Below are 14,667 nucleotides of genomic sequence, written 5' to 3'. Positions count from 1 at the left end.
CAGGCCGCTCCCCTCCTGTCGCCGCGTCCTCGCGTAGAATGGTTGTCTTGGCGACCGTTGACTGCAGCCCCCTCCACGCTCTTTCAGGCGCCCAGACACCCCGACACCCCTTGATCCCGCCGCCTGACTCCTAGGCGTACGTTCTTGCTCCTGTCTCCCCCTCCGTGTCCCCTCCTCCCCTTTTCTTCCACATCGCGGATCCTTTCTGGACTCTCTCCCGTCTTCCTTTCCAGCTGGGGCACAGGAAAAGCGGTCCTGTCTGGGAACAGTAAAAGCAGGGCAAGGAAAGGAAGGAGCGGCAGAAAGGAGGGGTGAGTTGAGGACACAGGGGTAGCCCGAGAATGCGGAGGAGCCGGGTCCTGAGCGCGGTGTAAGCGAGGCTGGGCTCTCGGCCAGGAACTCGGACGCGGGCTCGCAGGCTCTACGCGCGCGGGAAGTCGAGCCCAGGACGCCGCCTTCAGGCCGGCGCGCTGACCCGGTGCCCCGACCCGGAGCCTGCGGTCTGCTTGGATCTGTCCTAAATCTCGCGGGCTGGACCCGCGGCCTGAGTGGCTGGGTGTGTGCCAGAGGATACGGGACTAGGCCCAGCTCCCGGAACCTGGAAATGTGGCCGGCTTCTCAGTGGCTTCCTGTTCATGCGCTTGGGCCTAGTGGCCTAATTGAAGAAGTGGAACCACAGCGTGAGCCGACAGGCCCTTACAGATCAGAAGTCAAGCCCCCCAACCTTACAGGGGAGGAAAGTGAGGCCTGCACTGGCGGAGCCACCCACTTAAGGCGGTGCAGTAGCCTAGAGGAACGGCAGACTTCTCTTTCCCCATCCCCCGCCCCGTCACTTGACTTTGCTGCCGGACCTCTGTCCAAACCCAAGACAAAATGGGGCCGTTTGGATAAAGTGAGATTTAGTGATCACTCTTACGTGGCCACTCTAAATATCTATCTAGATATTTACAAATGCACCTCACCGGTAGGTAGAGTTCACTTAGAATTTACCCAACACCGTGCTTTGTGCTGGGGCCACATGCCACCTGTCTGTCTAGCATGACTGCTCTTTCTCCCTCTTCACAAATGTAGCTCTTTTTCCTTCAGGTCTCTTCTGAAGTAGCCCCTCCTCAGAAATACTTCCCTTTCCAGGCACCCTCATACCACCGTGATTTTTTCCTTTGTTTACTTTTTTGTTGTGTAGAATGTCAGCTCCATGGGAACCAGATCCTTCTATGTGTCTTCCTGTGCACTTATGCCACGCCCCCAGCATTCCCCTCCTCCCACCACCTTCACCCGGCCTCCGCCTCTGTAGGAGGGCATTCGATTTTGTGTCCTACAGAGGAAGGGCGCTTTAGAAAGGGTTAGTTCATCCTGGAAGAAAAAGGATGTCGGATGCCAGCATAGTGTCATTTAAAGATACTGGAGGAATGGAGTGGGGGCGGTGAAGAGTTTCTTGGGCCTAGACAATGTAACTAGTTGTTGCAATAAAGCATGGTGGGGAAAGGAGAAAAGGCAACTTATTAAACATCTTTTGAAGTCGCTGTCTATATCAGTCAGTTCTCTAGGGAAACAGAACCAATTGTGTGTGTGCGCGTGCCACACATATGTATATGTATATACACACAGTCATGGGGTTGCTTAACAACAGATACATTCTCAGACATGTATCTTTAGGCGATTTCATTGTTGTGCAAACATCATATGCAAACCTAGATGGTATAGTCTATTATACATCTAGGTTATACGGTGTGGTCTATTGCTCCTAGGCTACAAACCTGTACAACATGTTACTATACTGAATACTGTAGATAATTGTAACAGAATGTAGTTTTATATCTAAACATACCTAAACATAGAAAAGGTAGTATGTTGTGCTACAACTTTAGGACAGCTGTGACATCACTAGGGGGTAGGAATTTTTCACCTCCATTATAATCTTATGGGACACCACCAATATGTGACTGTGGTTGATTGAAGCATCGTTATCCAGCACATGACTCTGTGTGTGTATACAACTTTATGTATACATACATTATATGTCTCCACACATATTTTGGGGGGGAGAGAGGGAGACAGACAGAAAATACTTATTTTAAGGAATTGTCTCAGAAGATGGTGGGGGTTGACACATTGGAGACGCAGGAGAGAGCTGATGTTGCAAGTCTTGAATCCAAAGGCAATCTGGAGGCAGAATTTCTTCTTCTTTGAGGGACCTCAGTCATTTCTCTTAAGCTCTTCAACTGCTTGGATGAGGACCACCCATATTATTGAGAATAATCTGCTTTTTAAAGTCTAGTGACTTAAATGTTAATCACATCTAAAAAATACCTCCACAGCAATATTTAGACTGGTATTTGACTAAAACACTGGGTACCACAGCCTAGCCAAGTTGACATACCAAATTAACCATCATATTATCCCATCGTGCCTGAGGGGTTCTCTGACCCTCGGTTTTCTGAGGATCAAATTTAAATTGAGGGATCGGTTTTTATTTATTGGACCCATATAACTCAAAGTATAATCATTTTCTCTCCACAGGAACTAGACCTAGGGATAAGGGTAATTGTTTATTTCAGAGGAATGCCATCTGAATAAGAGGATAATTATATAGTAAGCTCTCTGTTCAAAAAATGTAAATGTTAAAATTTGAACATTGAAATTCCATCTTGGTTTCCACCACTGCTGCTGCCCAATAACTGTTCTCTTTCAGTTGCAGTATGCAGGGGAAGTTTTTTTTTTTGAGACGGAGTCTCGCTCTGTTGCCCAGGCTGGAGTGCAGTGGCTGGATCTCAGCTCACTGCAAGCTCCGCCTCCCGGGTTCACGCCATTCTCCTGGGAATTTTAAGTTTAACATTAGTCTCAGCAAAATACAATGATGAAGATGACTCTCTAGCATAACAATGGGTATGTGGTATTCCAAATCCTTTTGGAATTCAAAGTGAGTTTTGGCTATGTGCTCTTCAAAAAATTAATAATGAAGAACCAAGCATGCACTTTCACTTATATTACTTATTTTATCCTTGCAGTGGCCTTTCAAAATTGGGATTATTACTCCTGTTTTACAGGTGAAAAGAATGAGGCCTAGAAAGGCTCAAATCTTGAACACTCCACAGCCAGCAAGAGCCAGGGCTGGAATCATCAGGCAGGCCTTTGGGCTACAAGCCTTGTGCCCTTTTTGTTGTCCCAAAGGCCAGGGTCAATAGGGAGTGAGTTATCTGTGGGTCAGTTACGCAGACAGAATCACTGAATATTGGAACTTTTTGGGGTTCTCTTCCATGGCCTAAAAACCTGAGTTAATTGAGTTTTTTAACAGGGGTAAACAATTTGCTGTTTTAGATCAGCGAATTCATTCCATAGGCAGAGATAGGAGAGAAAAATATTAATGAATATCCTTTGTCTTGTTCTCCTCCTCCCGCAACTTAATGTCCTAGGACACTAGCTTTATCCCTTAGGTAACTCTTGATTATCCAAATTTCATGAGAAACTTTCCTAACACTGCACATGCTCAAAGTCAAAACCCCAAAGTCATAAGAAGAAAGATACCATAAGCAAGATTAAAAAACAATTATTTGATCATACACGTTAAAAGATTAATTACTAGACTCTATAAGTAAATACATAATCCAGTAAAACAACAATTGAATTAAAAAGGGCAAAGGATATAATAGTTTATAGTAGAATATGTGCAAATGGTAAAAACAAATGAAAAGATAATCTTATTAATAAACAAATGTAAACAGAAACAATGACATATAACCACAAGTGTGGCAAAAAGAAAAAAGACTACTTTGACAAAGTTGTCAGGAAACAATCACTCTTACTGTTACAACTTGGCATAATTGTTTTGAAAGGCAGCATTACAATAGCTATCAAAACTGTATGGGCATATTTGTACCCTTTGACTCAGCTATTCCACTATTTTAAGTATATAAAGACACACAAAGAATGTATGGAAATATATATACACATACATACTATATATTATATATAGTTCATATGTAAATGTTTGTGTATATATCTATATACTTATATACACCCTTCGACTCAGCAATTCTATTCCTATAACTCATGTATGAAACATATATAATACATGTTTAATACACATATGTACACACATATCTGTAAGTATGGGAAGATGTACACACACGTACACATATATACATACTTATGTATATATGTATTTTATGTATGGATACATATGTATATATGGATAGATTTTACACCCACAGACACATTTAGATATGTAACTTCAGCTAAAGCAATTTCACTCCTATATAAATTGCTACAGACAACTTGTATAAGTATGCAGAAATGTTTCTTTATAGCTGTGTGTATTAGCAAACAAAGTGCAAGAAAGAGAAAAACAATTGACATGCTTGTGAGGAGACTGTTTTATTTATTTATTTATTTTTTTGTTAGGGCTCATTCATAAAATACAAAACTGTGCAGCCATACAATATAATGAAGTACATCTATATGCACTGACAGTGGAAGTTGTCAAAGATCTGTTGCTAATTAAAGAAAGTAAATGACAGAATAGTATGATCCCATTCATGTTTTCCAAATACGTGTGCTGGGGGAGAGATGTTTGCAATTTTATGTACTTACATTTCTGGAAGGATAGTTAAATATTTGTAATAGTGGTTACCTTTGGGTAGTAAGAATGAGAGTGGGAAAGTTTCAGATTTTTGCTTACCACTTTTTGCTTTCTGGACTGTTTGAAAGTTTACCATGAGCAAGAATTATTAAATAACAACCACAGGAATGTTGGGGCTCAAACCTAGAAATTCTAATTTTGTACACCTGGAGCTGATCAGCAAGTCTAAATGTTAAAACATCCCCATGGGTGATTCTGACATGGAGCCAGGATTGAGAAATAATTTTCTCAAATGGAAGGGGTTTTAAACTTGTTGCCCTCAAATGACTACTGAGGCAAACACCATTCTTATAGACATAAGACACACTTGGAGCAAATGTATAATAAAGTGTTATGCTTCCCTAGAAAGGGGACGACCTTAAATCTTTCTGTTTATGGTGGTATTTAAACATATTAGAAACTACTAATTTTGGAATAGGCTTATTGTAATAAATCTAAATATCAAAGGCAGTCCAGAGATTAGCAAGTAATAGAGGATGATCAAATGTTTTTCAGAAAATATTATAGGTGGCACTTTGGAAAGAGATTCTGAGAATGGCAAAAGGGTACCTCTGTGCCCTAGGAAAAATGATAGAGCTTAGAAACTCAGAACTCAGATGGAATGAGGAGCCATGCCATATACATCTTTCTAACTGTCACCCTCCAGAAGAAAACTCTCTGTTGACAAAAATCTGCTGACTTGTCTGTGGGTTTGTGAACAGAATAAACTGTTTCTTCTTTTATGTTTATGTATTATTGCTTATAACTATATTCTAAAATATATAATAACAAACAATAACAGTACTTGTAGCTTAATGAAAGAAAAAATGCAAGTATCTTATTTATATTAAGAGAGGAGAGAAAACTGAAGAACAATGGATTATCCTTACATATTTGGTTTGGGATTACATTGAGAGCTAAATACCAGAAACTCATTCTTGGTCCTGACTCCTACTCTGTTATCCATAGCTCAGTACCTACTATCTGGTGCAGAAAGAAGTGGAATGGAATTATCAGGAAGACCCAGTTTTTAGCCAAGACTAAAAGTTTTTAGCCAAGGGGATAGAAGAATTTGTGCACAGATAGAAGGCAGATGGGAATTTGTTTAAAACGGAATGGAGACCCAGAGGTCACATAAGACAGGGTTTACAGGAAGTAGCCCCAACAACATCATAATACAGAGCACTGATAATGAGATGATGGATAGATTATGCATTTGGGGAGGAGGCCAAATATAAAAAATAAGACATGGTTTATTTACTGTAATTGGTCTTAAAGTTTTGAGTGGAACTCTGTTGTAAAATATTTTCTGTGCCAGAGCTGACTCCTTATATCTACTGGAAGTCTAATGCCAGGGGCTTCTGAGTGGGAAGTGGATTAGTAGGTGTTTGGGGTCCTTTGTAAACTTCTAGTGTAATGTGAATAGCTGTGAGGTAGTCAGCGTGTCATCTCAATACATTGTTCTTAGTTCTTTTTCCAGCAAACTCTTTACATTTAGTTCACACCGCAAATTAGTAAGTCAGGCTTGGTGCTTTTTGACCCATACATTAATTTACAATTAATGTGCTTAATGTACACTCTGTGCCAGTTACATATTATTAATTAGTGGCACTAGTATTAGTTCAAATTTTCTTTTATTATGTAATTAATAGGGCCTATATTTGAAAGTTACTGTGTTTCTGTAAAATGAAGTATTTTTTTCCTTATAAAAGGAATGACATTAAAATCTCCTGAGCAGGGAATTTAAGAGGCAAGAAAGGAGTAATTTCATTTGGATAGCTGAAATTGAGAAAAGTTTTATAGAAACTTTTCAGGTATGAAGGATAGTAGTAGAGATGTTACATGAGTTAGCACTCATATATTGAATTAGTTAAGGAACCAATGTGGGAATCTAGGTCTTCTATCTTCCAGTCAAGTCCTAGTTTCACTTTTCTTCTTTCCCTCTTCCTTTCCTGTCGTTATAAGTAGAATAGGAAGATATTGAAAGTATTGAGGCTCAACTGTTGCTCCTTTAAGTAATTTCTAAAATTAAAATTGTCTTATTTTCATATATATGCGATTGTGTATCTAGGTATCTATCTGTAGCTTAGTATTGAACACTGTGAATTACACCAACCTAAGCATTATTTTCCAAGTTTTCATCAAATAACTAAACAGTTTCTGTTAATACTGAAAATCTAGTAAACGTGTCAGAATTTAGTTATGATTAGTTGCTGACATAAAACATGAGGGCAGACTTCACTGTACTTTAGAAGATACTGGCTTTCACATTTGCCCCAGAAGGGAGTTCACATGAGTGCTTCTTCAGATAATGACTCTAAGTTTTGCATATCATTAGTTCTACTTGCTCCACTTTTGATAGAGTGGCAATGTATTGAACGTTGTAAACATTATGCCCTATGATTAAAAAAATCCATCTCTGGTAAAGCATAAAAAGAAAATGAGTATATTTTTCCTGTTTAAAATAATTGAGGGAGTAATTATAGAGTCAGCAAAAAGAAAAAAAGAATCCTACTGACTATCACATATCAATGCATACAGTGTGTTTTTAATATTTTCAAAAAAAGGGAGGGCAATCTCAATGTAAGTGTAAACGAAATTAATTTTTGTATATATTTGCTGAAGGTCAGTTACCTAGCTTCATACGATAAATTATTTGGCCCTGGACACAATATTGTGCTTGCCATACTAGGGAAATAAAATATCATGAAAGTATTCATAAGTATACATTTTCCCAGAGGCATTTGGGGTTTTATCAGTCTTGAGCGCTCCTCTTGAAACTGTTTCATTCCTTAGTTATGAAATTACTAATTTTAACCATTTAAGGCACAGGACATTTTACAATAATTTTGCTTTAACAGCAAAATACCCTTTAAAAAATCAATCCACTTAGGTGAAAAAGACAAAAATGAAGCCCAAATGAATGTTATTAAATTTATAAATTTATTTCACTTTCCAGATCTTCTTGGAATAAATGTCAGCAGAATTTGTATAAACCTTGGTAATGTCTTAGACTTAGATACAAACGTAAGAGGTATATTTAATTTTCTGTAATTCCACAATGGAGCCAGAAGCAGGACTCATGAAAATAGTAACTATATGTTTTTGCATGTATCCTTCAAAGTGAAATCCTTAACAAATTTAACAGTATATATTAGGCTGCTGATGAAACAGCTAAACCTGTCTGCCAGGTGGCTTCGAATATGGAATTAATTTTTATATGGCATTGATAAGTTACTATTTCAATACAACCATGTGGTAATTGATACCCAATAATGTTTTAGGTTTACTTTATCCACCCCCCCGCAAGAAAAAACCTAACAAAATAAAAAAAAAAAAACAGTGTAATATAGTACTGTGGGATCCACAATAGCATTTTCTTTAGTTTCCCTTAATTTCAGGTTGTCATTAGGAAAGATTCCACAAGTTATTTAAACTAGAAATGAAGTAACATGTTTCATATTTATTTCAAGGGATAATTTTTAATGACCCAGTATAATGCAACTAACAAATTTAAACGTCTTGGAATTTAAGATATAGAGGTCAAATTAAGGGATTTTATAAATCAAATGGGAGATTTTAAATTATCAACTGACTTCCTTTACATAGAATGTTTTCTAGTAATTGTAAAATACTGTAACTTTAAAAATATTATTCTTGTAACCTCTAATGATTGAGTGCTTAAGTGATAACTAGAAATATATTTTCTGTCTTTGTGCTTCAGTTTGAAAATGGAGGTTGCATTATTTTTGTTCCAAACATTTGGGTTCTTATAGGTGTTTTGGGGGGTTATTCTCCATATTGTTGACATTCTAAAATAGTTTTCAAACAAGCTGTTAATATTTACTAGAAGTTAGAGAAAGAAAAGCCTCCTTAGGAACTTACAAGGGAGATCACTGTGTATTTCTGCTTTTTTTTTTTTTTTAAGTTATCTTCATGTGTATCATTGATGATTTTGGAGGACAAGCTGGTGCAATGGGAAGAAAAGCAAGACAACCATAATCAGCTTTGGAACTAGATGCACTTACTTTCTGCACCCATGGAATGAATGAATGTCTTGTGATCTTTGGCAAGTTATTTGATATTTCTTTGCCTCATTGTCCTCATCTGGGAAACAGTACCTCTCAGGTTTATGTATTAAATGAAGAAATATGTTTTAATGCATACCTGGTACAGATTATGTGTCAATAAATATATCCTTTCCCCAATAATATAGATCTGATTCTCAACTTTCCCCAGTAATATGTTCACTTTGGGAATAGGAATTGATAGAGCAGTAAAGATTTGTGTATTCTACTCAAATGTACTCCTTCTTATAAGTCTCCATCTCAAATTACTTTTTTCTGTTCCTTTTTTCTCTTTTAAATGTGTATCTAGTGGAATGAGCATTTAGAAGCATAATACATGTATCAATTTTGTGTTTAATTTTCTATGGCATATGTAAGCAGTTTTTATGAATTGCTGGTATTGCTTCTGAGCAATTATTACAAATGTTGAGAGAAGGGAATCCCTGTGAACCTTTAACATTTCTCAGGAGTTAGTGGTAAATCCATGAACATATATTTTTAAACCAAATTACCCACCTCTTGGAGTTCAATCTCTGTTAATTCTTTATTAAAGCAGTGAAATATCAGTTCCAATGATATAATGATAAAGCAAACCTGGAAATTAAATCCCAAAGCAGTGCACCTTTAGATTGTTCAGTAGATAGTAGGACATCCCATGAGCCATCACATATTTTCAAGTTTTTATAGTCAATCTATTTTTTCAGCAATCTTTTGGGAAATATGCCAAGACAATTTACTGCATACGTGCATCTATCTTCTAAAAGACATTTGGGATATTTCTTAGTCTGACCTCTGCACCCTGAGACACTCTATAAAGGAAACAATCAGAAAAATTTAACAAAGAAATAAATAGGTTAAGAAGAAAGCAATCTAGGCGTTTGCACTGAGTTGCAACAGTGCCATTGCTACATTTAAGAGCTGTAGTTCTTCCTCACATTTTAACTGAGAGCCACTAGTTATAATGTTACTTAAAATCACCCCATTAAATAAGACAGTTGCTGAACAACTAAAAAGTACAAAATATCACAAAATCAAAAAAGTAGCAAGTCACAAGGCGATTTCCGCATCCTAGCGTGTGTGTGTGTGTGTGTGTATGAAAGAAAACGTTACAGTTAACCGTTAAAATTGCTTTCACTCCACTCCACCACCTCATCCCGTGGAGTCTGCCACTGGAACGCCGCGGGAATCTCTCCTCAGTGTAGTTAAAGCAAAGGCCAGCACGCTCTGCAAAGGTGCTCTGCGGCGTCGTGATCCAGGGATTTTAGGATCTGTCATGGCTTGCACATCCTCTCTTACCCCTCTGCTATCCTGGTGGAGCTGGGCGCGGGTCTCCAGGGCTTCCAGAGAGTGTCGTTTCGCGTGTTACTTGCCATGCACACAAACTAAAGCGCCGCCGGCACTTACTGAAGCCCACCTCGGCCCTCGTCCACTTTGTCCTCAGTCTTCAGGTTTTCCTTTTTGCCTCTAGGGCCTAACTCGTGGGTTCGCCTTAACTCCTCAGCAGACAGTGGAGTGAACGCATCGACTGCCCCCACCCAAATGCCAATCACTGCCTTCTCCCACTCGGCGCTGGAGTCATTCCATAGGAAGATTCTTCCGTAGCCACCAGGGCCGGTCAAGGATTTCATATGCACTTTCCCTAAGAAAAACCTCTGGAACGTCACACACTCCTAAATATCCCTGGGAATCTGCTTCTCTATGTTTGGCTTCATGGTGAGTATCGAGGGCCAGATCCAGACAAAGAAAAAAATGTATGGAAGGTTATTCCCGGTCGGCTCCTCCTTCCTGCGAGTCTCAGACAGGCTTGTAGGCGTACAAGCTTTCCGCCACTCCCCGTTGGCAGCCTTCATCGAATTAGGTGGGTGGGGGTGGGAAATTGGGGAAGAAAATAAAGTCGTTGTGGGCGGCTGGGGAACCTGGCGTCAGTCCCCCGTGGCCGCGCGCAGGTACCCTGCAACATCGCGGTGGCCCCGCTCCTCAGCCAGGTCCACGGGCAGACGACCCCAGGCATCGCGCACGTCCAGCCGCGCCCCGGCCCGGTGCAGCACCACCAGCGTGTCCAGGAAGCCCTCCCGGGCAGCGTCATGCACCGGTCGGGTGAGCGTGGCGGGGTCGGCGCAGTTGGGCTCTGCGCCGTGGAGCAGCAGCAGCTCCGCCACGCGGGCGCTGCCCATCATCATGACCTGCCAGAGAGAGCAGAGTGGTCAGAGCCAGGGTGGGGGCAGGTATGGGAGATGCCGGCCGAGGCAAGGCAGGTGGAGCCATTTAAAGAAACACCTATTTGTGAAGTATTCACCCAGTGCAGAGGTGTTCAGGTCTCTGGTGTCTGGTGTTTCTTCATTTGCTGATGCAATCCGCTTTCCCACCCCACCTTCAGGTTATACTCTACTCAGTACAAATTAAATGCCATTTTATTCTCTAAACGTGTAGAGACAAGAAAGTTGATGGTAAAGTGATGATCGTCATTGTGGAAAAACAAATCTTGATTTCCATCGGAACATGGGAATCTATTTTGTTAAGTGATTTATGGGCAGAGTTAAATTTATTTGGCTTTTAAAGTTTTAAATTATTTGCCTTGCTGACCCCTCCTCCATAATTCAGGTCTAAAAATATTTATTAGGTAGTCAACTACTGTTTGTTAGAAGTTGGGAGTAATGGTTTAGGGGAGAAAATAAACAATTAAGTTTCTTTTTCCTTCCTTTCTTTTAAAAATCTATTTAGTTCTCATAGCAAATCCTGTGTGGAAGGCTTTTGTTTGTCATGTCTCTGTGCTCATAACTGGATTGTACTGTGATAATTTGAGCCAAAGTTGGAGATTAGAAGGGAAAAATAAATTAAATCATGCAAAATCTTATATAATTACAAGAATAAATGATTTTTCCTTAATAAACAGTCCATTATTTTTATTTTAGAGTGTAATATTTTTAAGCTAACATAAAACTAACTATATATACTACAGGATTTTATAATAGCTAAGATTTAAAAACGTTAAACAGTAAATATTTTGCTATATAAACAGAGCTTGGGCAAGGCACAGTGGCTTATGCCTGTAATTCCAGCACTTTGGGAGGCCAAAGTGGGCAGATCACCTGAGGTCAGGAGTTTGAGACCAGCCTGACCAACATGGTGAAATCCCGTCTGTACTACAATAAATAAATAAATAAATAAATAAATAAATAAATAAATAAATAAATAAGCAAGCTGGGCATGGTGGGGCGTGCCTGTAGTCCCAGCAACTCAGGAGGCTGAGGCAGGAGAATCACTTGCACCCTGAAAGCAGAGGTTGCAGTGAACTGAGATCACACCACTGCACTGCAGTCTGGCTGACAAAGTGAGGCCTCGTCTCAAATAAATAAATAAATAAATAAATAAATAAATAAATAAATAGAGCTTGGATGTTAGCAATCAGGATGACGCATAACAGAAAAAACGATGTTTTGCAGGAGTAATCCTGTAGCAGCCGTTTGTGAACATGAACATTATGAAAACATTTGCTGTCATATTTTAAGTTAATTATGAGACAATTTTTGGTAACTTAAATGTCTAAAATTGAGTTATTTGTATGGGTTTATGTACTTTAAAATATACCATTTAATTGAAAGGCAGTATACTTCTCATGTTTTGTCAGCTTGTTTCATTAATATTAGAAATATTCATTTCATCTCTTGAAAACCATGATAAGTTATATCTACTAGTGATGTAAGGATATTTTACATAGCAAAAAGAGGGGAAAATAGCTGTTCTTAGTATTTCAGAAAATGGTGAATTACATATATAACTTCTTTTTATAATTATTAATAGAATTTTAAGTTTTTAAGAAGCACTTTACAATATTTTTGCTCCTTTAAAAATCCCTTATTTGTTATACCACTATTCTAAGAATTCAAAAGAAATGAACACTTCTTTAAAATCTACACTATTAACAAGATCCCTTAATATTAGCTTAGTTTTGGAGGGTGATAGTGAGGTGAATACTGAATATGACCAATAGCCAACAGTAAAGTACAAAAGCATTGTCCTAGATTGTAAAATAAATTAAAAATATCAGTACTAATTAAAGCAGGATTCGTAAACATTGAATAAGTGTATTTTAACAATGAAGATAAGGATGCATTATTTATGAAGATCCTTTGCCATTCCAAAAGGACCTACCAGTTGCTGCAGGAATATTTTTGTAATCCGGGCACTGAGTATGATAATTAAGGAATGAGAAACCTATAGAGCTATATATTTTTTCTCTTATGCATCACTCATAAGACACTGCTAACATAAAAGGAACTAAGTGCTGTGGTTGAGGATTCTGGTCTCATTCCTTTGAATTCAATTAGCCTCTATGAGGAAACAATACAACAGATTTCATATAGTAGCTTAAAAGTTTACACTGATTTTTTCCATGTACTATGATTTTGTAGAATTCCTTAAATTCAATCCAGAATGTGTAACTTACAGTTTACTTATCTTTATCGTTGAAAGCAGACAAGATAATCGTCCTCCCTAAATAACCTTTCCTTTTCGCCTTTTCTCCCCAATTCAATCTATTCCTTGCATCTCTGATGATGAGATGGCAGAACAAAAACCACTAAAAAAGCTTAAACAGTGGATTTTTCAATGTCTCTCTTTAGAATTTTTGCTGGGTAAAAGCCTCTTTTACGCCTGGGCTGCACACCTCCGGCCAAGGGAGACTGCTATACAAATCTACATCGGCGATCTTGGTTCCAGCTCCGACCCGCAGAGGCCGCGCCCCGCGTTCGCGCGCCCCCTGCCGGCGAGGCCCTGGGGCCCCAGCTACCTGGATCGCGCGCCTCCCGAAGCGGTTGACTCCGTTGGGATCCGCGCCGGCTTCCAGGAGCTGTCGCACCTTCTCCACTAGTCCCCGCGCCGCGGCGCTGGTCAGGCCCTCATCGCTGCCGCCTCCACTGGGCATGCCCTTGTTCTCCTCGCGCATTCCGCAGTCCCCAGACGCGCAGCGGCCCGGATAATCCACCGTTGGCTGTAAACTTAACGACACTCCTCCCTTCTTTCCCACGCTGCTCCGGCGCACTCTCTCCTTTCTAGAAGAGCTGGGCTCACCTTCATTACCCTCCCGCCGTCCTTCTGCGGCTTGGGGTCCCGTGCAGTGGTCGAGCCGCCGGTGGTTAGCTCCGGGCTTTTCCTGGCGCTCAAGAACCAGCGGGCGCTCCTGGATTGCTTCTGGGGAAAAGCTCCTAGCGCGGCCGCAGCCGAGTTCAAAGTGTCTCTGGCTGCAGGGTGCGGACGCGTCGCGGAGTCCTCACTACCCTGCCTCGCTCTGGCAGAGTGGGGAGCCAGCCGGCAAAGAATTCCGTTTTCAGCTGGGCCAAGGGGCCGGCCTCTCCCCACCCCCTTAGGCTCCGCCCCCTGTCCGCTGTGCTCGCCGGGAGGCCAGGCCCCGGCCGACGCGTCACGAGGGCGGGGAAGCCTGCCCAAAGGTGCTGGGACGCATGCGCCAGAGACTGGGCCAGGGAGCCGCCAGGAATGCAGGCTGGACTGCTCGCTGGATGTCCGGTAAAGCCAAGGCTAATATTTTGGGAATGTTGACCCACTGCCCTCAGCTCCTAATCCCCAGTAGGCGGAGCAGAGGATTTCTGTTCCTTCAGCCTTAGGCCAGTTGGTTTCCCTGTGGAGACGTTAGTAGCTCCCTTGTGGCCGAGAGAAAGGCATTGAAAATAACTCCGTCTTTCTTAAGATGTCTGAGAGCGACAGCTCTGCACCTGTCATACAAGTTAAATTCATCCCCAGGCAGTACTTGAACTTCACAAGTTTCATATCTTGTGTCAACCTTAGCGGTTTTCTCTTGGATGTGTCTTTCTATTTGAATTTGTCAACCATAAAAATAGAGAAAAATCCCGAGAATCATGTTTTGCCTGTGCTTTTTAATTCTTTCCATGTTTGCATTATGGATACAACCCTTAGAAGAGAAAAAAAAGAAAAACTAGTTCGAGATTGAGAGTGGCAACCTGGTAC

At 40.4% G+C, this 14,667-nt stretch overlaps 1 protein-coding gene across 1 annotated transcript; it reads right to left on the bottom strand.

Moving 5' to 3' along the window:
• Positions 1–7,542: 7,542 nt before the first annotated feature.
• Positions 7,543–14,057, bottom strand: CDKN2B (cyclin dependent kinase inhibitor 2B). Its single transcript, XM_023203882.3, has 2 exons — positions 13,475–14,057; positions 7,543–10,868 (listed from the first exon to the last, which is right to left on the bottom strand). Exons 1-2 carry the CDS (start codon positions 13,628–13,630, stop codon positions 10,608–10,610), a joined length of 417 nt encoding a protein of 138 aa, XP_023059650.1. The 5' UTR covers positions 13,631–14,057; the 3' UTR covers positions 7,543–10,607.
• Positions 14,058–14,667: the final 610 nt, after the last annotated feature.

This window comes from Piliocolobus tephrosceles, chromosome 14, assembly GCF_002776525.5.
Source record: "Piliocolobus tephrosceles isolate RC106 chromosome 14, ASM277652v3, whole genome shotgun sequence".
Classification (NCBI taxonomy): Eukaryota; Metazoa; Chordata; class Mammalia; order Primates; family Cercopithecidae; genus Piliocolobus; species Piliocolobus tephrosceles.
The sequence above is the reverse complement of the archived record's forward strand: the minus strand, read 5'-3'. Positions and strand labels throughout refer to the sequence as shown.